This window comes from Ctenocephalides felis, unplaced genomic scaffold (genome assembly GCF_003426905.1).
Source record: "Ctenocephalides felis isolate EL2017-DRISC unplaced genomic scaffold, ASM342690v1 CF-g0.4_SCAFFOLD_01170, whole genome shotgun sequence".
NCBI lineage: Eukaryota > Metazoa > Arthropoda > Insecta > Siphonaptera > Pulicidae > Ctenocephalides > Ctenocephalides felis.
Window position 1 is genome coordinate 17,690,676 of NW_020537324.1, and position 24,626 is coordinate 17,715,301.

Here is a 24,626-nt window from a genome sequence, read left to right on the forward strand (position 1 = left end):
TAATTTAATACTCTTCCTGTATATTTTGCATATGTCGGAATATTAGACTCAATCAATTATAATATAGGTATTTCTATTCCTGAATTTCGAACGGAAGCAAAAGTTGAACAACATCAACATGCAAAATACTACATAACATAATTAAAAATGAAACATAGAAAACCCGAACCTTGGTGCCAGGCACCCTCCCAGTAATTAATGGCCTCTCTGGCATATGTTTGCGAGCGCTGTAACATTATCCCCACTATGCCCTTACTTCCGTAATATACCGGACTCCGTATATTGTGAATCGATTATATTTGTATTTGAATACTGCCATGCCAACCACCAGCAAACTAACAACAGACACGGTTACTTGCATTATTTTACTCTCGACGTCGGTTCTGTACGACCTTTTGCAGTTTGAATTTTTCAAACAATTTTAGCACAATTCACACGACGGACTCGATGTGAAAGCAATCGCTCGTGCAAGACTTTGCTTAACGACGATCGGTTGATAACAGTGGCTCGAACAGTTGAAGATAGAAGTTACACCATCGAAGACTGGATTATTGGAGACACATTTTGTGGATTTTCTTAAAATTAGTCAAAAAGTTGTTAATAATTGTTCTAAAAATTTATTGGTTCTTAATATAATCTGTTGTAATTAATTTTATTTATCAAATTTCAAGGCTTATAAATAAAGTGTTGCATTTCATGGAGATTTCTTGAAATAGAATCCAAATGAAATAATTATACTCTAGAAACAGTTGTCTTACAGTGTAAAGTGATTTCATAGATTTGCTAATTGTTATTGATTTTTTTTTTATAAAATAAATAGTCTTTTTATATAAAATCAGTGAATTTTTAAAGAAGTTGTTTTATGCTAAATCCCTAATAAAGTGCATGCTGGAATATCAATTGCTGATCAAGAGACATCTGATTTTTCTCCAGTGCCTTCCAAATCCAAAATACCTTATATGTTATAATGTTACTGTGTAATATTACGTGACTCTGTGATCCCATCATGATCCATCCCAACAATAAATCATTGAAGGACCTTTACTTTTGTGTTACGTAAACCGAAATTACCTTTGGCAAACCCATTGATGACTTACGTAAGCGCAATGTGATTTAACAGTCGCTGTTACAAATGAATTTCATTTGAATCGAACAATACATTTCTGCTAATGTTGCTTGAACTTCTGCATCTGATGGAACTAATTACTGATTGAATCAACTCTGCCTCCAACATGATCCGACTGATTACGCTTTGCCAATTAGTTTTCCATATTTGGTCTGCGATTGCATTGGATTTCAGAAACGACTCATGTGCATCGCAGGATATTAATTTAGTTTATGAAACCGACGGTGATGCTATAATTTCTCTGCTGCTGCAGGAGAAGACGTGCCTGGAGGAGGTGACTTCAAATGAATTGGCGTCTACCGCAATTTACTTGCTGCAAAAATTAAACGAGAACGAATATGTGAAAGGAGTGAAAATAGGTACGTGTTCGTATGATATTAAACATGGTATGTGCAATCGATAGTAATTCTTGCCCTGCACGTGATCTATAACTGGCGAACAGCATGCGAACAGACTTTCATTTCGGATTTAATAATATACATCTTTTAGCAAACAGAAGCGATGTTGAGATTTATAAATTTGAATAATCTTATTGAATTGGCGAACAAGTTTTGTTCAATTATTTTATTACGGTTTCATATTAAAATCTCTATTGAGTCTTTGAAATAACTTTAGCAGCAAAATAGATTTTTTATTTAACTTCACAGATCGACAAGTCTATTGCTTAATGAAATTCAATGATAGGAACATCTATAGAAGTTGTTCTTACCTTAACGACATTATAATTCATTAATTGCATTGTGGCGTTAAATTGGTAAGAATGATTGTTTGTTAACTATAGTTATATGAGTTTTTATGAACTATATAGACAACATTTAAGGATAAGCTTTTTTGATCGAACGATTCATACTCACATTTATATATATATATATATATATATATATATATATATATATATATATATTGATTGTTTTTTCTACGTTGAAACAAATTTGTTACAATCAGCAGCCAATTTGTCGATTTAAAAAATAGAATATTATTTTTACATTTTTATTTATACGTTTTGACTATTAATATATGTCATCAATTAATAAATAAAATCAGGAAAAACCCGAATTCAAAAAACTATTCTTTTTCAAATAAATATTATTCAGTTTCAAGTTTAAATTGGTTGCATAGAATAAACATTTCTAATTATGTCAATCTAATTATCATCGTTATAAGAAAAATATTGTTAATGGCATTATATGAAATTATTACATTTATCGTAATTATAAAAATATAGCTTTGTAATGCTTCAGTGCAGCCAGGAATATTATTACAATTTTAATTGATTATGAAACTCATAATGGCTACAGAAACTAAATCAAACAAAGAAAAATAAAGAACCAAACATAGATCAAACAAATAAACATAAAAGATAGCGCAAAAAATAAAAAAAATACTGCACAAATATTTAATTGCTCCTTAGTTATTCCTTGTAATACATTTTTTATTGTGACCTATTTAAGGGGGTACTTATTCTGGTCAAGAAATTTTAAGAAATCGATATTTTTTAATATTGCCAAAGTTTTACTATTCAAGAATATGTGCATAGGAAGGATTTTTCAAAATTTTAATCATTTTCGGGGATACAGTGGTTTGTCCACTATAATCCTTCTATGTCTCGACCCTCTGCGAAACTTTAATTTAATTTTAATTAAACTACTTTTAATTGAAATTGTCTCTTTCAATACTGTACCCCCGATTTCTCAATTTCTACTGAACCGTTTCATCAATTTGAAATTTTTATAGAGTTCTTAATAGACTTCTCTTCAGTATAAACTGTGCTCATCCCCAAATTCAGATTTTCACTATTTTTGAAAAATTCGACGATATAAAAAAATTCTAATATTTTTTTGGACAGACGCTATTTTATGAAGAAAACTTATTTTAATGAATTTTCTTTTGTCCTTAGTTTATTCGATTATTTGAGGGGGTCGGGGGTAAATCATGGGTATGGTCACGTGCCAACTTTTTGAGACCTTCTACTTCATCACTTGCTAGAATCAAAACTTTTTGACTGAATAACAGTTGTAAATTATAAGGCAAAATAAGAAAAATGAATCTGGTCAGTTTAGTTCGGTCCTGTTGTAATCGCAATATTAATTAACTAGCATGTTATACGAACCGATGGAGCACTTAGCATTTGATTGCCTCAGTATTTTAATCGAGCTCGATTGTTGTCTTAGTTGCATCTGTAATGATCTACACTAATGGCATAATTAAAACAGTCAACATTTTTTGCTTTGCCTTACGATAATACAACTATTTGACCTTGCTAAATAGTTTCATTTCGCATATTATAGCGTGATTCAGTGTAATTTGTAACTCTTCAATGAACGCGAAACGAAAATAGAATCTCATTTACAGACATTTGGGTCTCTAGTATTATTTTTAACGCATAACATTATAATATTTTGTGTATTCAGTAATGTAGTTTGAAAGTTTCCCAATATTCAAAGTCATGGCTTCGAAGTAATCTCCAAATTAATCATGCAATTAAGAACACGACCTTTGATAAAATTAATGCAAGGTCTTCCCTCTCATTGTATATTCGATATGATAACTTTATATGGTTAGGTTTGAATATTTTAAACAAAATTTAAAACACATTGTGTTATTTAAATTTATGCTTTGATGTTTCTGATAAACGCCCAAATTGCTCTACTCCAATGATTTCAAATTATGTTAATTTTTTTTATAATATCAGTTCGTTCATTTGAATGTTCGTGTTATCAAGTCATAATGCGAAAAAAATATTTTTTTTTTAATAAGTAAAAAACTTATTATTATACTCATTGGAATGAAAATACATATAACTGTGAAGAATTTTCTTTACCAAAGCTGCTCGACAAAATTCAAGCTAATTTATACATTAAGCAAAAAAATCAGATTTTCAGTATGAGTAGAAAGCACTCTTGGTTTATTTGCATTGACCAAATCATGCTAAAATAAATCTGACATAATTACACCATGTTTTTATTAAATTTTTCATAAAGTTTCTTAAGTAAACTAGTATAAGAATTGGAATTAAACATAATGAAAATGATAAATAACGCAGGGTTGGATTCTTCATTACAAGGCGAACGCATTCTGGTTAAAATTTTAATGAAAAATTAATGTCAAATTAAATCTACTGTAAATACACCATCTACATTTTTTATATAATTTTTTCAAATGTACAATCTTTATAAAATATTGTGTAAGAATTGCTATTATACATAATAAAAATTATAAAGAATGCAGAGTTTCAATCTTCAGCATGTAGAGATCGGATTCTTGTTAAAATTGCCATGAACAGTTAACATTAAATTCAGCCTTCCGGTACAAATCTCAATGCCATGAAGATCGCTGCCTGCATGGCCAATATAAAAATACAAAAATTCTTTCGAACAATTTTTATTACATTAGTCCAGTCATTTGAGCTTAAATTAAGTAAGAGTCTCGGAATTCGAGAAATCCAGCTGTAAGTCTGTCACCTAAAAGTTGTCTCAAAACCTAGGTATAGTACGCAACATATGTAGGTTTGAGGCAACTTTTAGAGTGTCAATATACAAGTATTTACAGACTTACAGCTGGGAATCTCAAATTCCGAGGTGAACTTACTATAATGACTGAACTAATATTTTTATAATTATTAGAAATGTTAGTCTATTTATTTATTTTATTTGTTTTTTACTATTCTCGTTGATACTTTTTCATTTTCATTATTTTCCTGTTCTCTGTGTTATTTTTCTTGATTTTTGAATACCATCACCGAATGAACTGGATGGCTGTTGTAATATATGTATTTTCTGTTAATTTATTATGCATTTTAATTGTACAATCAATCTCTGTTACCTGATGTTAATGAAACTTGTTGCTTTACTTAAAATAAATTGTATAGTCTTCGATTAGATTCAACATCTGCATATTTATTACCTATTAATCAAAATACCTACTATCACTTATGTTAGTATGTGTGTCAATAACCTACTGAGAATAAACTTAATAGAATTATAATAGTTTTTTATATATTAAATAATGACACCACAGGTTTACATAAAAAAATTTCTATATTGGGTGTGCGACATATATTTTTCAAAGTAGTTTCACCGGTGAACACGAGTATAAAGTCAAAATTAGGAGTCAAGCAACAAAAAATAAAGAAAAATTAAAAATAAAACTGCAAATTACTGCTGTATTCTAAAAAAAACTTAATAGATAATTTAAGTCATTCATTTAAGGTAAAAAGGGCCAGGAAACGACAGGAGTTATAAGATTTTAATCATCACGCTGTTACTATATCGATGCTATTGTTGTTTTTTTATTTATCTCTATTTTTGTGGTTTGACTTTAGATAATCTAAAGTCTTTCAATGTAGAGAACTAAATTGAAAAACATATGTCACATACCCAATGCAGACAACTTTTTTTGTGAATCTGTGTTACTTATTAAAATAGAACAATGAATGTGCTCTAGTCATTTTAATATATTTAGAGATAAAAAAAGGATTTGGCCAAAGTGACCATTAAAAATGCAGTAGGTATGCTTGATTTTAAATTATATTTTGACCCATATTATCATCTGTAAACTGCTACAGTAGTTTGCAAAGCACTGATTTCTGCAATTAGCAACGGTTTGTTATTTACTAATGATGCACACCTGTATAAAATAAAGTGCAACCTTTCCAGTATAACGTAAATTTATCTTTACCTTACAGCTGCAACAAATAAGAATGTGAAAATTCTACATTGATATTTCCTAAAAGGCCTTGTGCATAGAAACTTAGCCGCGCTTATTGCTTATTAACGCCCGTGTCTAAATGTCGCATTGACTGCTAACTTTTATTTTATATTGATATTTACAACTTTGACATTAGGAAGAAAGATTTGAAAAATTTTAGTGGGCGTTATTCTGATAAATACTCTTGCCTGTGATCGTAATGAAAGTATTGAAAAATATGGAAAAATAAATTTTTACCTGCGTTGCACCATCAAATTTTCCTTATGCCTTAAGGCAAAAACTGCCCTATATGTAAATAATTATTGCATGTATCATAATCATAATAAAAATTGATTTCTAGCTCAAAATTGTTATAATAATTATATACTTTTTGCTCATTATGTTGTAGTTATAGTTGATTCTTCCATTTTATTGGTATTATTATAAGGGCTTCTTATAATAGTATATCTGGTTTCTATTGGCTTATAATTTTGATTATTTTTCATAATTGAACCATTTTTACAGGACTATAATATTTTAGGATATTCGTTGAGACCACAAACTCTATTTCGTACAAATTTTCATCAAAATCGACAATATTCTTTAGCCTTTTGGATACGAAGAAACTCTTCATTCACCTATTCATCACCATTCTCTGCTGATATATTTCGAAGTTTTTGAATATTTAAAATCAGTTCAGGGTTTTTGTGGAAAAAGTATGCACAAAATTTTGCATTCATCTGCTAATTGGAAAAAAACGGTTCGGCCGATCGTTTGACAAAGCACCACAAGAATTTATCGAATTTAGTCAAAAATGTTCTTAATTTTTTGAATTTAGTGCCATTTTTAAGAGAACATTAAAAAATGTCATATTTTGGCTCACACACACATAGACACTCTAACTTTCTTCTAATTTTGGTCTAAATCGAATTAGAATGACTTGAAACATCGATGAGCCATAGAATTAGCAAATCTGATTGACATTTTAAGAGTACATAAAAAAATGACAAATTTTGGTTCCCAAAAACATAGACTTTCCACAATTCTTCCAATTTTGGTCTAAATATAAATTAGCAAATCTGATTGCCATTTTAAGAGTATTTGTTTATTATTCATTTATTTATTAATTTTACAAGCCTTCGGTATAATAATATTATAATAAGGCTTAAGTCAATATTTTATAGGTTTAATATAATTTAATTAATTATTAGCTATTTTATTACTTATTTGTTTATTATTTAATTTATTTACTATAAACTTATTTATATTTAGTTAATTTTATTTTTTTTTAAATATAACTAGTTTGTTGCAAGTATTTTTTTAACAATTTAATAAGTATTTTAATAATCTTTACAATAAATACTTTTACAATAGAATTATTTTATTTAACAAATTTTAGGTTATTTTATGATATTTTAACAAATTTAAGTGTCTTATATTATTGTTATTATTATTAATATTATTATTATTAACATTATCATTATCATTTTTATTATTATTATCAAGTATTTTTACAATATAAGTTTTTTCTTTTACAAATTTTTAGGTATTTTGATGAAAGAAATATTTTTTTTCACAATTTTTTAAGTGCTTTTAAATTATAAGTTTTTATTTAACTGATTATTAAGTATTTTAACAATAACAGTCATATAAAAATAGTAATTAAAAAAAAGTCAAAATTTTGTTTCACAATTTTTTAAGTGTTTTCAAATTATAAGTTTTTAGTTAACTAATTATTAAGTATTTTAACAATAACAGTCATATAAAAACGGTACATAAAAAGGTCAAATTTTGGCTCACATACACATAAACACTCTATAATTCTTCCAAGTTTGGTCTAAATTGATTCAGAATGACTTGAAACGTGAATAAAACATAGAATCTAGTCTTCAGACATGAGATAGAAAATTACAAATAATATTAAGAACTAACAATCATAAATCATGTTTATTTTTGATAAATTTTTAAGAATTAATATTTTCAACTTAAAAATATGACATACTCTAGTATCTACTAACAATGATGTATATTTTAAATCAGATTTTGCATTTACAATATTTTTTTATCCTTTTCCAGGTTTAAAAATTTACCGAAGTTGCGAAGATGGAGACGAAAATTGGCAAACAAAGTCCTTACTACAAGCGATGCTCACACAGTCAAACAAATGTGAGAAAGTGTATCACTTAGGTAAGAAATAGTTTATTTTCTCTTATAATTATAATTTTATGATCTCAATGCAACTGTCTGTTTTCTACCAGTTATATTACGTTTTTATAACTAAATAAATTTGCCAAAGAGCGACACGCCTGTATACATTATCTGAAAGCTACTAGCATTTTTTTGCGGGATGTGAAAGTTAGGGAGTTTTAATACACGAAGTGAAGGAAATCAAACAATAATATCGCAAACGAATAAAACTAGTTTGAGCTGGATATTTTGTTCGAAAACGATTATAGTTTTGCAAATATGTTGATTAGTTTTAATAGTTTAAATGCACTTAGTCATATATGGAACTGGGTCGCTATTTGGAATAGTGATATATCTCGTAATCACAGATTCCTAGAAAGCAATAATACTCAGCAATAAATGAAAGCTTTAATTGGAATATTTAAATTTTATTTTATTTTATTATTTCAAAGAATGATTATTTCGAAAAAAAATCTTTTTTTCATTATTTTATTGACATTGTAATCTAGTAATAGACCTTAAAATAGATAGGGTAGAGCGGGGCTTAAAGGTAGGAGAGACTAGTGGGGTGCATGGGATTGTGCTTTAAGGCAAATTGCTGGAACTTCCCGTACCGTAATTAAAAATCTTGTTACGGAACCCAAAAAAAATCACACAAAATGGGTACATATTATTATAATCTCTATAAAATATCTGATAATTTGATGTATATATGTCCAACAAACATTTTTGACCGCCAAATGGCATTTTTTAAACTTATTTTTATTGAGCTTCTATAACCGCTGGATCTGCCTTACCACAAATTTAATCAATTCTTCACCTTGTCAATACAAGTAAAATATTTTTTGAATTATTAAAATCGGACGCTCCGGTCTTTTTAAAACTGATTTACCGTTTTGGGCATTTTTGCCCCGTATCTTCGGAACGGCTAGACCTGCCTTCGCCCTAAATCGTCAAATTTGTATCCGCACACACACACATTCATTTTCTCTAAGGTATGCCAAAATGTTCAAAAACTTTTGAAACGTAAAGATATATAAAAATTTTCATTTTCGATTTTTTTGCGATTACTATAACCTGCTTTACGGAAAGTTAAAAAATGGGCCAGTACCGATAATTCAAAAACCAGTAAAGTTAAGAATTTTCTAAGAACAATATTTGAAAGTATCCCAAATGTATTAACATCACCTTGATGACGATAATAATGTTTGAAAATCTATAACCAAAGTTTTTTTTCTTGTTAGATTTTTTGGTTGAGCACTGTTGCTTAGTTTACGAAACCTTAATATAATTTTTAGATACACGTTACTTAAAAATGAGGTTATTTTTCCTTGTTAGATTTTTTGTTTGTGAGCACTGTTGCTTACTTTACGCAACCTTAATATAATTTTTAAGTACACGTTACTTAAAAATAAGGAAAAAAGATTTAGAAAAGATGAAAAATCTTATTAAAACCTAATATGAATAAAAATCGTAGACACATATAAATCATTTTTATAAAAAAGGTGAAAAATAGCATTGGTATGTATAGATTGCACATCTAGAGAAGCAAGAATCGAAAGAATTTACCAAAGATTCTGCACTATTTATGAAAAGAAAACAAGCTTGTTTTGACATACTTGAGTAGTTTGCAAATCTTTTGTTTAGCAATTATTATCTGCTTTGATTACATGGTTCGTTTATTCTAATTATTTGCGCTGTTTTTCTTTGCATTTTGTTCATATAGATATCATAACACCACATTCCACAACAATTTTACACATAATAATAATAATATTAATAATAATATTAATAATAATATTAAATTATAAGTATAGAGCAATCAATCATACAATTATAGAATAATGGGCATTTAAAATATTGATTCTAGTATTTGGATCTATAAGGATGTAATAAGCCTTCAGATTGATGAACAGGAAATCACAATTTTCTGTCACATTGCGAAATATAATATAATTTATAGACGCATTTTTTTATTGGACAGATATATATAAAATAAAAAAAAATAAAATTGTGATGTGTGAATCTTTATATATAAAAATGGAGCTCGATATTAACTTAGGTATGCAAAATCTCGATTACGGCTGAACCGATTTGGCCAATTTTAGCCTTGAAATATGCGTGGTAATGCAGAAATTATGGGAAAAGTGAGAATCTATTAAAAAAAACGTAGAAACTTTATTCGAACAGTATAAAACTAAAAATTATTTTTTTAGTTATTAGTAATTAATATTCGGAATCTCTTAAAAGTTCCGATGTCTTTAGACAAAGTTGTGCAAAAAATTGAAAACCTTTTTTTTACCTTTAGCATTACCGTTAATTGTAACAGTACAACCATATAAAACTCGACCTCAACCTATTATAAATTTTTATTATAATCAGTCTATATAATACTCTTTTTGCGACTCAACATAGGACGTTTGATAGGACTTAACGTTTTATATTAGAAAGTACTTCCCATACGATGTAAATACTTTATTTGCTAAATTTCCTCCGAGAGTAATTTCTTCGAGGAAACTGAAAAAGCGACCACTCCGCGATTTTATCGTGCGTGCAGTAGAAAACTAAAAATGTGCGAAGTCCATTACTTTTTATTATGTGTGTTTAATAATTTATATGAGCCATAAACTCTTGAGTTATTTTTATTATGGCATATGAATTTTTGTTTTATTAAATTGAATAAGAAAATAATTATGTTATATTTTTTATTTGAATTACTTCTGCGTAACGTTTGACTTATTTATTACCTAATTATATTCATATCAATATTTATTATTTGTTTTATATATACGTGTAATGTATTCAACATTTATTTCTTATTTAAAAATGTATGTTAAAAATCTAATAAATATTTAAATCGTGAAAGCTTTTTATTATAATAATTTTCTTGAGAAAACTCTTCGGTACAGTACTCTAATTAACACAAATATGAATTTCTAAATTGGAAATGTAGGTACTATTACTATTTAACCAATATTGTTATTTATCTCTATAATTAATTTCTATGCAATATATTAATATTTTAATATATTTATATTTTGTTATATTGATATTTTGTTTTATTGTTTTATAATTCTATTCTCTATAATTGTATAACGTTTTCATATTTTTATATTGCCTAACGATAAATATTTATATTCTATAAATTAACGTCGTGAATCTAAAATTTGTGTAAAATTCAATCGAGAATTAAGAAATTTATGTTTTTGTAACAAAATGCTTAAATGAACATATTTTTAATTTGAATTCATACTTGTATTGTATGTTATTTGCTATCAGTAGTAACCAAATAAGAAGTATCTGATTTAAATACATACTAGTATACTAGTTGTTAATATATTATTAAATATTATTAATTTTATTAATAATAACAAAATTATTTTCTAATAAAAACTGGTCACAACATTTGCATTACTATATATTTGCATACATTACAAAAGAAAATAATAAATGAATTAAATTAACAAACAATGGATGGAATTCTGATACTAATTTTAAAGCATGATGCTTTTAGGCAGAAAAACATGCACTTATTTTTGTATGTGTACGTATATTTGTATGTATTGTTTTGTATAAATAATTCTCAGACAATAAGTTTTATCACACTTATAATAAACAATAAGTTTATTTTTCATTTTATACAAAATGAACTATTATTATTTTGGTATAAGAACTTAATATAATATTACTAATTTCCACTTGATTCATAAAACTTCTTGGTCAACTTTGATTCATGATGGAAATTCATATAAGCTTTATATTATAATCAAAAGAATATGGTTATAATCCATCTTTCGATTATAATATGATTGAGACGCATCTTATTCTTAGACCGAATTGTACCAATAATTTTTTTATTTCCTTAAAAAAAACTTTCTTGATTGTTTTTTATCATAAAGATCAATTATTGTGCCATTTTCTATCATATTCTATCATATTTCTATCATAACATATCATTGTTTTAGTACATCTTACAGTTGTAAATAATAATTTTTTTTAAATATCTCAAACTGGGGATTACAGTTGTAAACATATATAATAATAATAATCAAAAAATATTCTATTATTCAATTAATAATAAAAAAATATTACATAATTCACAAATTGTTTTCTGAATAATAAGTGACTACATAATATTTATTTAAAATAGATGAAATTATTATTCACATAACTTGATCTATTTTCATAAATAGATTTAACTTAAATTTTATTCTAAACAATTATTATTTATTACTTGCGGCATGTATGAGTAGTATCATTAATTTTAATTTCATTAATTATTTTTCTAGATATAATTTTATTAGAAGACATTCCACATGCATCTGCATTATCAGAGTCTTTGAATATATGAGTAGTGACATATATGAGTAGTGTCTTTTATTTTAATTTCATTAATTATTCTTCTAGGTATAATTTTATTAGAAGACATTTCACATGTATCTGCATTATCGGAATCTTTGAATATTTCGATTTGGCCCTTGTCCGACGACGGGCCATCTTTGCCAGCGGCCGTAGCGCGGGTCCTAGGCGAGGGTCCTTGGATGACCCGCGGAGAACTGGACGTTGCGATCAATGATACGGAAATTGCAACATCGTTCGCGAAACACGCGGCGATCGAGGGTCTTTGTGTCTTAAGACCTAGCCAGCCTTACCAGTAAGTCTTTAGAAAATAAGATAAGTTATTTGATTTTGACATAGATTTTTATAAATATCTTATAAGTTATATGTATCATTATAAATGTACAGGGGGGGGAAACGTTTCGAAAAAGTAGAGCGTTATGCAAAACAGCGCTAAACGAGGCTATCTTTATATGGAATTGTTGGGGTTAGGGGAAGATGGCTAGGAAATTGGTTAGGTATCAAATTTAAAAAGTATGTTTTTTTAATGAAAATAAAACCAAACATTTATGTTAACATTATTATTTCTTGCAAAAACAGAAAAAACATAAATAACAAAACGAATATTCTTGAAAAAACAAATGAATTTCTAAGTTAGTCATATTTAGCCAGTCTTCCGCTTTTTCAGTGATCTGCCTTTTTGTGACAAAAGCACCTAATGTTGTTTGCCTTTTTCTTTGACTAATGATGTTCTGTTAAAAGTTTTTCCTAAATGAATAGAACATTCCTAACACCACGCCTTACTTTTGAGCTCTTTCAATGTATCCATTATTTCTGATATGGTAGGCAAACTCCTTTTTACAAATGCCATCGAAAGTTTTTTGTAGCTCTTCCTCTGAACTACTGCTGTCAACATTTTTGTTTTCTTCTCGTTCAGTGAATTTCTTGAGCTAATCATTAGAAAGATTGTGCTGCTTCTTGAATTATTTCTTCAAGGTCTTCCACATTTACCCCTTCAAAGCCTGGATTGAAATAAAAGAGCGTTAAACCATATCAGCGTTAAGCGGGGTATTACTGTATACACAATTAACTCTGGGCATGTCTGTCAGACAGTGTTTTTACTCTATGGCTCAGATCTTCAACATCAAGCCCACTAAAAATATAAAAAAAATTACGCGAAAAATTTTGTTCTCCTTTGAATCCTTACTGGTTTGTAGAGCTGTGGTAAATAACAGTTACGGGTCACGTTCTAGACACTCTGTTATCAAGCAGCAGTGATATCTGTATCTACTTGAAAATATAGAACCAAGTATGCTTCCAAATGAAAATGCTATCTAATATTCCTATCTTAATTTAAAAGGATATTAGTTGGGTCGTCTTCTAATTGCATTTAGAGGTGAATGAAATTTAAATCTCGCAATTATTGGATGATCTTCCTATAATATTCTAAACCTAGAAATAAACATCGGTTCCAACAGAACGTGGGAGACTTAGTTCTGCTGGATGTTCAGAATAAAAATAGGGATTTTTCGTGACCCAATGGTTAGAACTATGAACTTTGTTCAGGTTCGATACCCGCTTCGGACAGTCAAGCAGTAGTGACATCAATTTTCACTTATTGGATAGAAATATCTTTCCAAGTGAAAATGGCCTTCCACGCCATTGTTGCATAAATAAAGTCATCAGTATTAAAGAAATTTTAATAACAAATTCGTCAATATCCACGTCTAAGAATTCAGCGCTACAGCTCATAGGACTCGTTGAATTAATATTGTTGTTAAAAATATATACATAAACTAATGATAATAATAATGTAAATATCTTTAAAAACTATTTCAAAACCGTTTTAATTACTATACAAAATATTGAAATTGTATCGAAGTTGAATTATGAAGTGTATATAAAATGCAATATGAAAAACGGCTATAAAAAATTATCTTTGATGCATGCTTACCGATTTTTAATTAAAATGAAAAATTAATGTTTTTTTACTTATTTCAAACGTTTTCAATCATCGTTCCAATACGGTATTCCTCAGATATAAATTCTTATTTCACATCTGTTTACGAGCACCGTTAATTAATTTGTATTTATTATGAAGTAATTTCAAGAACGCTGTTATGCAATGAAATGTTTATAAGTGATTGTAAATATTATTAGAACAATTTAATTAATGCATTTGACAATTATTGTATATAGTATATATTTAATACACGTTTCGTGTTATCAAATTATTGCACGAGAGTTATTTCAATGATAATTGAAGCTGTGTATATTGTTGAAATAACAATTTGAAGTACGGATTTAAATATATTTGAAATATATTCATATTTTATTTATATTTATTTACTATGCTATCTGTATAAATCTAGATATTTTGAGTAGAATTAATATATGGACGACTTGAAATTTTTTTTATTATGATATTGATATTATCATTTTAATTATAATTTATTTTCAATATCTAAATAATAACATTTTTTCATATATATGTTTTATAAATGGTTCCACTTTAAATAGAGTTTTCATGTGGTCCACCAAATACCAAATTTTATTATATGTATATCTTATATCTATACATTTATAATTAGATTATTAAATTTATTTTCTTCTTATAGTATTAAATAATTGAATTTATTATTCAATAATAAAATGTGGTTTCACAGATTAAAAAATTCTGAGGAAGATCAATCTGAAATTAGGGTCATCATTGGAGATGAAAATTTCATTATAAATTCAATTATAAATTATGAAAATGAAACCTTACAATTTGTGGTTCCGACAGATGATAATAATACGTACATCAAAGGTAATAATATAATATTGAAATTAATACACGTGTTAAATGTCTATTATCTTATCCATTTGTTTTTGTTTCAAGATTTATCCAATTCCACAATTATATTTGTCAAAAACAAAGTCAGTTCGACATCTCGAGATATTCAGAGCATTTATCAGTTAGGAAATTCTATACTGAATATTGCTGATATGCTGAACAGATATATCTCGGAATACTGTGAGAACGACACGGTAATATACTCCGACTTCCCACCGTTTGTAAAGAAGCAATTTAAGATACTCAACAAGAAAAGTTTGCAAGAAATTTTAGACATTTTTCTCATTGAAGACAACGAATTGAGTTATTATTATGACATACTCATGAGAACGAACGATACTGAAAACGAAAACGGTTTACTTAACATTGGCAATTTTAATGTAATAACAGATGTTTTGACTTTCAATTTCAATGAAGATTCATCCGAAGAGAAAGCTAAATATTTTGCTCATGCCAAGTGTCTGCAAGATCATGACCCAGTGCAGTATTGCAAAACGACTGCTGATACATGCAGTAATTATTTTAAAGGAAATCATCATCAGTATCATGATTATTTATATTTATATTTGAGAAAGGATCCATGGGTACCAGCAAGTTTGGCTGTATCCGGAATTGGGGTCTTCACAACCTTGGCAATTTTGCTGTTTGTGATTATTCGATTATGCAAAGGAGATATTATGGAAGGAAATCCTTTAGCAACAATTATTTTGTTGTTATCTTTATTGCCAATGTTTGCATCAATAATACCGTTTAGTGTAACATTTGAAGACCACGAACAAAATCAGAAACTAGTAATAACACAATCTAGATATGAGAACTTTGAACATGACTTTCTTCAACTGAATCAGAATATTCTTTGTGCGTGGAGAGTGTTTGTTCTTAGTGTCAGCTATTGTCTTTTATTTTCTCAGCTATTATCAAGGGCAATTATGTTGTGTTCAGTAGGATCAGAAGGTGGTTTTTTATCACACGTGAATGGATTTTTGCAAATAACTATATGTTTCTTCATGTTTTTGGTACAACTAAGTATATCCTCGCAACTGCTAGTTTACCACCTAAAAGACACCAGCGACGTAAATTTATGCAGGAACATATTTGATAGTGACTATTATTTGACTGCTATATCTTATAATGTGTTTTTGTTGATATCATTGTTAATAATCACACCTTTTGTATACCGTTCTCAAAGAAACTACATGGAAGGAATGCTAATGACAGTAGCTTCATATATTATAGCCATAGCATGGTTTGTATGGATATTAATTTCTGTGTTGTTTAGTTCTGGTAGTACATGCAAAGAAGCTTCAGTGCCTTTAGGTCTTGTGTCGACAGCTTGGATCGTTTTAGGAGGAATTTTGGTACCAAGAAGTTATCTCATAGTTCGAGGGATTGCCAGGAGTGATTTGGTACAGGCTTTGCCTTCACTGACTTCCATATCATTTGCACCACGATCAAATCACTATATCTCCAGGCAGGTATGATGGAAATATTGCACACTTTATTTTTAAATTTTGAATTTAAAAAACTAGCAACTTAATAATTAGAAATTTCATGTTTCTATAAAACTGTTAGAGATAATCTCGTTGCATTAGCGAGAGTATTACCATGTTTTACTTTTTTTCTCATAACAATCTGAAATAATATGTTTTAAATTTCAAAAAAAGTAACCCACCAGACTCATATTTGTTTTAGAATTTTTTGATAGATTTTTAAAAATTAACACAGTTAATTGAATACGTACTTCGGTAATTAATTAATTGTTAATATTTTTTTATAAATAGTTTTGAAGCATAATAACGCACACTTTATTTTTAATTTTTGAATATTATAAACAAGCAACTCATTAATTAGAGATTTCATGTTTACTGTTAGAGTTAAAAAGTTGACGAGGAGTATTACTTTGTTTTACTTTTTTTTTCATAACAATCTGAAATAATATGTTTTAAATTACAAAAAAGAAGTAACCCACGAGACTCATACTTTTTTAGAATTTTTTGATAGATTTTTAATAATTAACACAGTTAATTAAATATGTACTTAGATAATTAACTAATTGTTAGTTAATTTTTTTTTTATAAATGGTTTTGAAACATAATAACGCACACTACATTTTTAAATTTTGAATATTATAAATTAAAAACTCGTTAATTAGAGATTTCATGTCTCCTGTTAGAGCAAAACGTTAACGAGAGTATTACTTTGCTTCACTATATTTTTTTTTATAATAATCTGAAATAATATGTTTTGAATTACAAAAAAAAGTAATCCACCAGACTCATAATTTTATAGATTTTTTGATAGATTTTTAAAAATTAACACTATTAATTAAATATGTATGACGGGAGGGATATATTTATGGTTAAACTGTTGGCGTAGTTTATATTTATATGCTACGATTGTTTAAATAATTTTATCTGCAAAACAAATTCGTAAAAAATCTAAGCTTTATGGCATAAAATTTAATTAATGTGCCTTATAATTTGCGCAATTTTAAACAATTTTCGACGTTTTCGTGATAATAAAGTTGTGTATTTAGTGATTATACTTTTGAGGTATGAGATAATAACAGCGTTTGAATCATAATTCTATTAAATATTTATTTATTCATTTATTTATTTATTCATAAGCAAGCCGTAATCAATAATAATAGATATTATTTCAGGCTCTTGTCAAGATAATTAATAATATTAAAAGCATTTTGAGTCATAATAATATAATTTAGTGTTGATCTAAATCAAATCTAAATATAAATAAAGTAAGCTGACGCTAGTAAAACGCTTTTATCACTATGATATAATACTACATTATTATAAAGTGTTTTTATGGTTGTCAGTAAAGTAATTTTTAATTTAAAATTTAACAGATTTTTTTATTTATTTCTATTTTTTTTAATTACAATCTGTCACACTTAAGACATTCAGTAATTTTTTGACTTTATTATATAGATTTTTTTGAATGGATGGCAACCCAGTACTTGCCCAATCCAATTATGACTAATTAACTATACTCGAAGTATTTGTTGACATTTTTATTAAAATTTAATAGAAATATCAACGATTTTTAGCTCGATTTAGTACATTTATTACACTGAATTTTACAATGTACATGTTGGTAATACATAAATTTTCTACCAATGGCACTTTACTTTTACAAAAAGTTTTTATATATGACTAGATAAATAATTAACTATTTGAATATAACGTAATATATTTAATAGTTTGTGATCTTACGTCAGTATCTTACAATACAATAGCCGATTAATTAGTAAAGTTTTTTTTGCTAATTAAACAAAATATTTTAAGCAACATTTTGTCTCGAAATAATGATTTACATCTGATGATATCACATTTTTCAATTACTTCGTAACTAATTTTATCATCTTTCAATACCAGACAATCTACGATTGCGTAAACCCTGCCATGCTCCAGCGATCTGTGTTTCCTGCTTCCGAGTTGCCAACTCTGCCAATGCGTCCTCCTAGAAGAATGCAGCACGAGATGATCGAAGGGCACGCTCCTTACGATACTCCTCCTAGGTCACCAACGCTCATGAATGGACGGGGGCTGGACGATGGCGGTAAAATTACTAGGTTTTGATGAAATAACTTCCATGTAATAAATATAATAGTCTGTATGTTTTGTTAAGTACACTATTGTACAGTGGTTCCCCGACTTACGAGCGCCAAATTTTGAGATACGAATTTGCGTTTTTTTTTATTTTTTTTCGTACACTTACAAAATATTAAGTACTTTTATACCCTAACGTCTAAAGAAGAAGGCAATGTCTTTAAAAAAAAGCGTGAAATGATTGAAAAATATGAACATATTTTTACATAGCTATATGTACGAGCATAACTCTTTATAGATAGGTAACGTATGTGTACTGCTTCTTATTTTCGCAATATCATGAATGGACAGGTTTTTTTTGTTATAATTTATTTTTGCTAATCAAGACTTTAATGTCTTACTTACAGAATTGATAGGTGCAAAAAAGAAATAATACGAAAAAATACAATAAATTGAATATAAAATGATAAAAGTTAAAATAAACTAAAATAATAACAGTAAAATAAAAATAATAACATAAATGAACTATGGCGTGAGGGGGCGTCCATTACTCACGTAAGCTTTTTAGGGGGAGGGGGGGTTTGAAAAAATCACAAAATATCACGTGGGGGGAAGGAGGGGCATAGTAAGGTATCACGTGTATTTATTTTTTAACTGTTTTTTTTAAAAAAAATTCAAAAACTTTCAATAAAAAATTCAAAAATTTTAGTTTTATCACGTAACTAAAAATATATGTGATGTTCGGTGGGGGAGGGGGGTAATTTCGAATATCACCAAATGTCACCAATGGGGAGGGGGGGTCCAAAAATCTTTAAAAACTCGCTCACGTAATTAATTGACGCCCCCTGATGATGTATTAATTAGTTAGCCCTAACTTAAGTTAGAACGCGTGCAGATCTTGGGCTAGGTGTTTGGTAGATCGGAAGGCCATTTCTTGCTTAGTCTTCTTAACGGTCTGTGAATCGGTTGAATAGTAGGATTTGTATGCTAGATTAATTTATTGTTGAAAGATGAACTTCTAATTTTGATCGTTTAGTTGACTGTAGAGATTTTCAAATTCTTATATAGGCAAAAGTTCGAACTATACCAAGGCGCATTAGTTAAGATACGCAGAATTTTGTTCTGGCACCTTTGAATGATGTTTTGAATGGACAGATAAAAACAATTATAGATAATTTATTTTTAATATTCAAAAACCTTAAAAAATAGTGCTGATACGAATTAATGACACTTCAATTGCTTTGAGATACGAGGTACATGCAAGAGTGGTTACAAAATGAATTTAACTCGCATGTCGGGGTACCACTGTATTTGGACATTTCCTCTTAAATTTCAAGATCTTTCAAATTTTATGATTACTTTGTAAATGGGTTTAGTTTAACTGTTGAGTAACTATAATAACAGTAATGTATATTTTATAATATATTTAATTTCTAACTGCAGAATGCAACTAATTATAAGATGTAACTTCCAAGAAAGATATATTGTATATTGACTTACAGTCCCGCATTTAAAATTTGTAATAGGACTTGCACATATTAATGTATACTGTTTATTTAAATAGTAGTTATTAATTATTATCTTATATAATAATATATTTTAGTTGTATAATATCTCAAAGTTTTCACATATATTTTAATAGCTATATTTTGAAATGCTCAATAATTATTTTTTATGCAATTCTTATTTTATTATTTTGATTTCAATAATGCACTGTTATATTTTTAAAATGTTGTACTGATGCCTTAAAAACACCAATATAAATAGATTTACTAAGTATATAAAAAAATCTAGAAATAAATTGTATTAACTTTTATAACCTAGTCACATAACACGACAATAGCCTAGTCATTTACTTCGTTTTAGTCAATTATTTAGTGCTCAATCTAATATGTAAATATATTATTAAAGTTATATCAGTATTGAACGAATACTTCATGCAATGAAATTTTATAAATGTTATAACATTAATTGTTTTGTTAATCCATTGCAATAGATTAAAGCATCAATAATATGTTGGAAAAAAATTGTTTGTAAAATACACATGGTAATAAAATTCTTATAATAACACTTGATATAATATTTTTTATTCATTACTAATTCTAAGATTATAATCAAGTAATTAAATTAAATTTATTTATGTTCAGTACGTGCTGATATTGAAAGGTTTTTGCACAATATTTAATATTCTAATAATGTTTGAAGAAAAACATTTGGAATTAACAATGGTTTTTAGACAAATACAAGTATAACTTAATTACTTTATTAATGTAATTTACTTCATATTGTATTTTTTAATAATAATATTTTTCATATAATAATTATCATTTTAAATACCATTTAAAAAGTAACTGATTATTTTTTGTTTATCAGTTGGTAACATTTTCATGTGAACTTGTTTCATCGCCTAATGTTACTCACTTGCTATTTGACAGTTCTTGACGTTTTGCATTATGCTAACCAAAAATACGTAATTCATTAACGAAATTTTAATATTTTATTTTTATAGTATTTTATTATGGAAGATAAAGATATCCATCGATTAGAAGCCTCAGAAAATATTCAAGGTGGTTTAGTGATAACGAAAAAGAAGCCTGATACATTTAAAGTGCCCCAAGTTTCAAAATTAGGTTTAGATAAACTCGCTGCTAGCAAGAGGCTAGAAAAAGAATTACGATCTCGATTATCATTTGATGAGCGAGATAAAGATGACGAAGAAGCCACCGGCTCTAATTCTTCAAAAGACAGTAAAGAACAGTCTAAGTTATCCAAAAATTTTAGACAACCTCATATAGAAACTCCAACGCACACAGGGGGTCTATCAGACAAGGCCAGAGAAAAGTATTTATTATTTATATAAGACGTAATAATTAAGATTTTTTTATATTGGTAAAATAACTTGCTCAATATTTAATATTTGTTTTTCAAAAACAGGTTAGAACACCATAAATATAATGATAGAAGCCACAAAGGAGTGTATGCTTCAACCAAGGATAAAGATAAAAATCGAGATAGAGACAGTAGTAAGGACCGAGATAGAGACAGATACAGTTCACGCCATAGAGATTATGATAGACGTAGTTATGATAGAAAACGAGATGATAGATCAACAAGGAAACGTGATAGAGACTATTCCAGTCGAAGTGAAGGCACACCTAGGTTTGTTGAACAAAGAAATATGTTGTCAACTTTAATTAAAACTTGTATAATTACTAAATTCCACATTACCACATTTATATCGATATTTTATACTTTCTATTTGGCTTGTGTAATACCATCAAACATTTTCTATTTATATAATGTATATTTTTTATAATTTTATCAGATTCAGAGATGAACCAAGAACACCAAATATCTACCCCGAAAAGGACAGACCTGGTAAAAGTTCTTGGGAAGATGATGATGAAAAGGTACCACTAAAAAGGTCATCTTGGGATTTACCTACACCTAAAGTGCATATTGAACAAACAAATTTGGATAGTGTAAGAAGTAGTAAAAGAAGAAACTATAATGAGACACCTAGGCCCACACCAGCACACAGGTAATTGTATATTTTTGGATACAGACATATTTTGTACATTAATACATATAAATTACAATTAATACATATAAACTTTCTTTAATACATGACTTATCAATTTTATTTTTCGAAATAAAATCTTCATCTTTACCCCTATCTGATGATTTTGATAACTTATTTTTATAGGTATAATACATGGGCTGCAGAGCGTAAACGTTCAGGTGCCACACCTATGGTTGATAATTCTCCAGAAAAACCTTGGAAAACTGAAGAAGATAAAGATTTATGGGAAGAAGAACAGCGTAGACTCGATCGTGAATGGTATAACATTGATGAAGGTATACAAAATTTGATCAAAATTATTACATATAATCAATAATTAGTAATAGTAATATCATGATCATTATATTATTTTTATTATATATAATTTGTCAATATTTTCTTGATTTATGGATGAGTATGTGATAATTTTTAGGGTTTGATGAAGAAAGGAATCCATTTGGAAGTTCTGATTATACAAATCGTAAAGAGCAACAAATGGAGAAGAAGAGAAGAATGACTGCCAGACAAAGACAAATTAATCGAGATAATGAGTTGTGGGAACGTAATCGTATGTTAACATCTGGTGTTGTTATGACCACCAATGTAAATGAAGACTTTGATGAGGTAAGACATTGTAATATATTATTTTATTATATTTTTTATCCTATAGATTTAATTTATGTAGTATGTTTCTGCTTTAGGAAACCATAGATAGAGTTCATTTATTAGTGCATCATATAGTGCCTCCATTTTTGGATGGAAGAATGGTTTTTACAAGGCAGCCAGATCCAGTTGTGCCTGTTAGAGATCCTGGGTCAGACATGGCACTCACAGCTCGCAAGGGCAGTGCTTTAGTAAGGGTATATCGAGAACAAAAAGAGCGAAGAAAAGCCCAGAAAAAACATTGGGAACTCGGTGGAACCACAATAGGTATTTTATAATAAATACCGAATCTATCATTTTTATTCCTTTTTGTTATCAAAATATTCAAAAAGTTAATGAGTTTGATACTTATTCTTGCTCTTTTTATCTAATTCAATATAATTTATCAAACTGTGTAGATCATAGATTAAGATTTATAATTTACCTTACAGGTAATATTATGGGTATCAAAAAGGAAGAAGAAGAAGCTGATTCAAAATTAGATGCTGAAACCGATACTGCCGATTATCGGAGTGATCAGAAATTTGCTGAACACATGAAAGATCAAAAAGATACTGGAAAAAGTCATTTTTCTAAATCTAAAACTATTATTCAACAGAGAAGATATTTGCCAGTTTTTGCTGTCAGACAAGAATTATTGAATATAATTAGGGAGAATAATGTTGTGATTATTGTTGGTGAGTATTCGGAAAAATGTTTTGCATTATATGTTTTTGTGGCTTATTTTTATTTTATTTTTTATATTATTTTAGGTGAAACTGGTAGTGGAAAAACAACTCAATTAACTCAGTATTTACATGAAGAGGGTTACAGTAGATTAGGCATGATAGGTTGTACACAACCTAGACGTGTTGCTGCTATGTCTGTTGCCAAACGTGTCTCTGATGAAATGGGAACTCAACTAGGTAAATGTTAAATATTTTTTTCACATTATGACTTAGTTTTTTACTTTGAAATATTATTTTGCATTTACACATTTTGTTTCTGATGATGAATTATGATACATTATCTAATTCCTTTATTATTTTTCTTAAGGTGATGAAGTAGGTTACGCAATTCGATTTGAAGATTGCACATCAGAGAAAACAATAATAAAATACATGACTGACGGTATTTTATTGAGGGAGAGTTTAAGAGAAAGTGATCTTGATAATTATTCTGCAATTATTATGGATGAAGCTCATGAAAGATCTTTGTCTACAGATGTGCTGTTTGGACTACTAAGAGATGTAAGTCATATTTATATTTTTTATTAAAATTATTAGCAGATTATTATATATTATATATATATATATACATATATATAGTGTATTTAATTGTTTGCATAATTGAAAATTATTCTAAAATTAAAATTCTTTTAACATCATTTCATTTGTCTAATAGGTTAAAATTATGTAGTATCTTGTTATAATTATTAATTTGATCAAGGTATTTTATATATTACCTTCCTATAATCAATAACATTTACAATTAATCACTCTACTAACGACACCAATAAATAGGACAGCTATCATTTAAAAAAAGATAAAAATAATCTGACATTGCGTTACCCTTGTTATGCAGGAAAATATTATTTCATTGAGTGACCTTAGATGAAATTTTACATTATTTATATTTAATAATACTTTCGTATCGCGATAGAAATATTGCTGATGCAATAAA

The 24,626-nt window shown here is 27.9% G+C and overlaps 2 protein-coding genes across 2 annotated transcripts; both read left to right on the plus strand.

The window, feature by feature from the left end:
• Positions 1-1,232: 1,232 nt before the first annotated feature.
• On the plus strand, positions 1,233-18,769 carry LOC113366941 (protein bride of sevenless-like). The gene is made up of 6 exons (XM_026608582.1): positions 1,233-1,485; positions 7,889-7,999; positions 12,407-12,653; positions 15,004-15,146; positions 15,219-16,648; positions 18,566-18,769. Exons 1-6 carry the CDS (start codon positions 1,233-1,235, stop codon positions 18,767-18,769), a joined length of 2,388 nt encoding a protein of 795 aa, XP_026464367.1.
• A 2,488-nt stretch (positions 18,770-21,257) lies between these two features.
• On the plus strand, positions 21,258-24,362 carry LOC113366942 (pre-mRNA-splicing factor ATP-dependent RNA helicase PRP16-like). The gene is made up of 10 exons (XM_026608583.1): positions 21,258-21,580; positions 21,674-21,898; positions 22,065-22,280; positions 22,446-22,597; positions 22,735-22,925; positions 23,003-23,231; positions 23,396-23,641; positions 23,717-23,869; positions 24,000-24,193; positions 24,348-24,362. The coding sequence occupies exons 1-10, from the start codon at positions 21,258-21,260 to the stop codon at positions 24,360-24,362; spliced, it is 1,944 nt and encodes a 647-aa protein (XP_026464368.1).
• Positions 24,363-24,626: the final 264 nt, after the last annotated feature.

Bases quoted from the DNA above. Each gene is read 5' to 3' on its own strand.
- LOC113366941 (XM_026608582.1), top strand. From the start codon at position 1,233: ATGATCCGACTGATTACGCTTTGCCAATTAGTTTTCCATATTTGGTCT. The intron at 1,486-7,888 runs GTACGTGTTCGT...ATCCTTTTCCAG, and splicing joins TGTGAAAGGAGTGAAAATAG to GTTTAAAAATTTACCGAAGT. The intron at 12,654-15,003 runs GTAAGTCTTTAG...GTGGTTTCACAG, and splicing joins AGACCTAGCCAGCCTTACCA to ATTAAAAAATTCTGAGGAAG.
- LOC113366942 (XM_026608583.1), top strand. From the start codon at position 21,258: ATGGAAGATAAAGATATCCATCGATTAGAAGCCTCAGAAAATATTCAA. The intron at 21,581-21,673 runs GTATTTATTATT...TTTCAAAAACAG, and splicing joins TCAGACAAGGCCAGAGAAAA to GTTAGAACACCATAAATATA. The intron at 23,642-23,716 runs GTGAGTATTCGG...ATATTATTTTAG, and splicing joins TAATGTTGTGATTATTGTTG to GTGAAACTGGTAGTGGAAAA.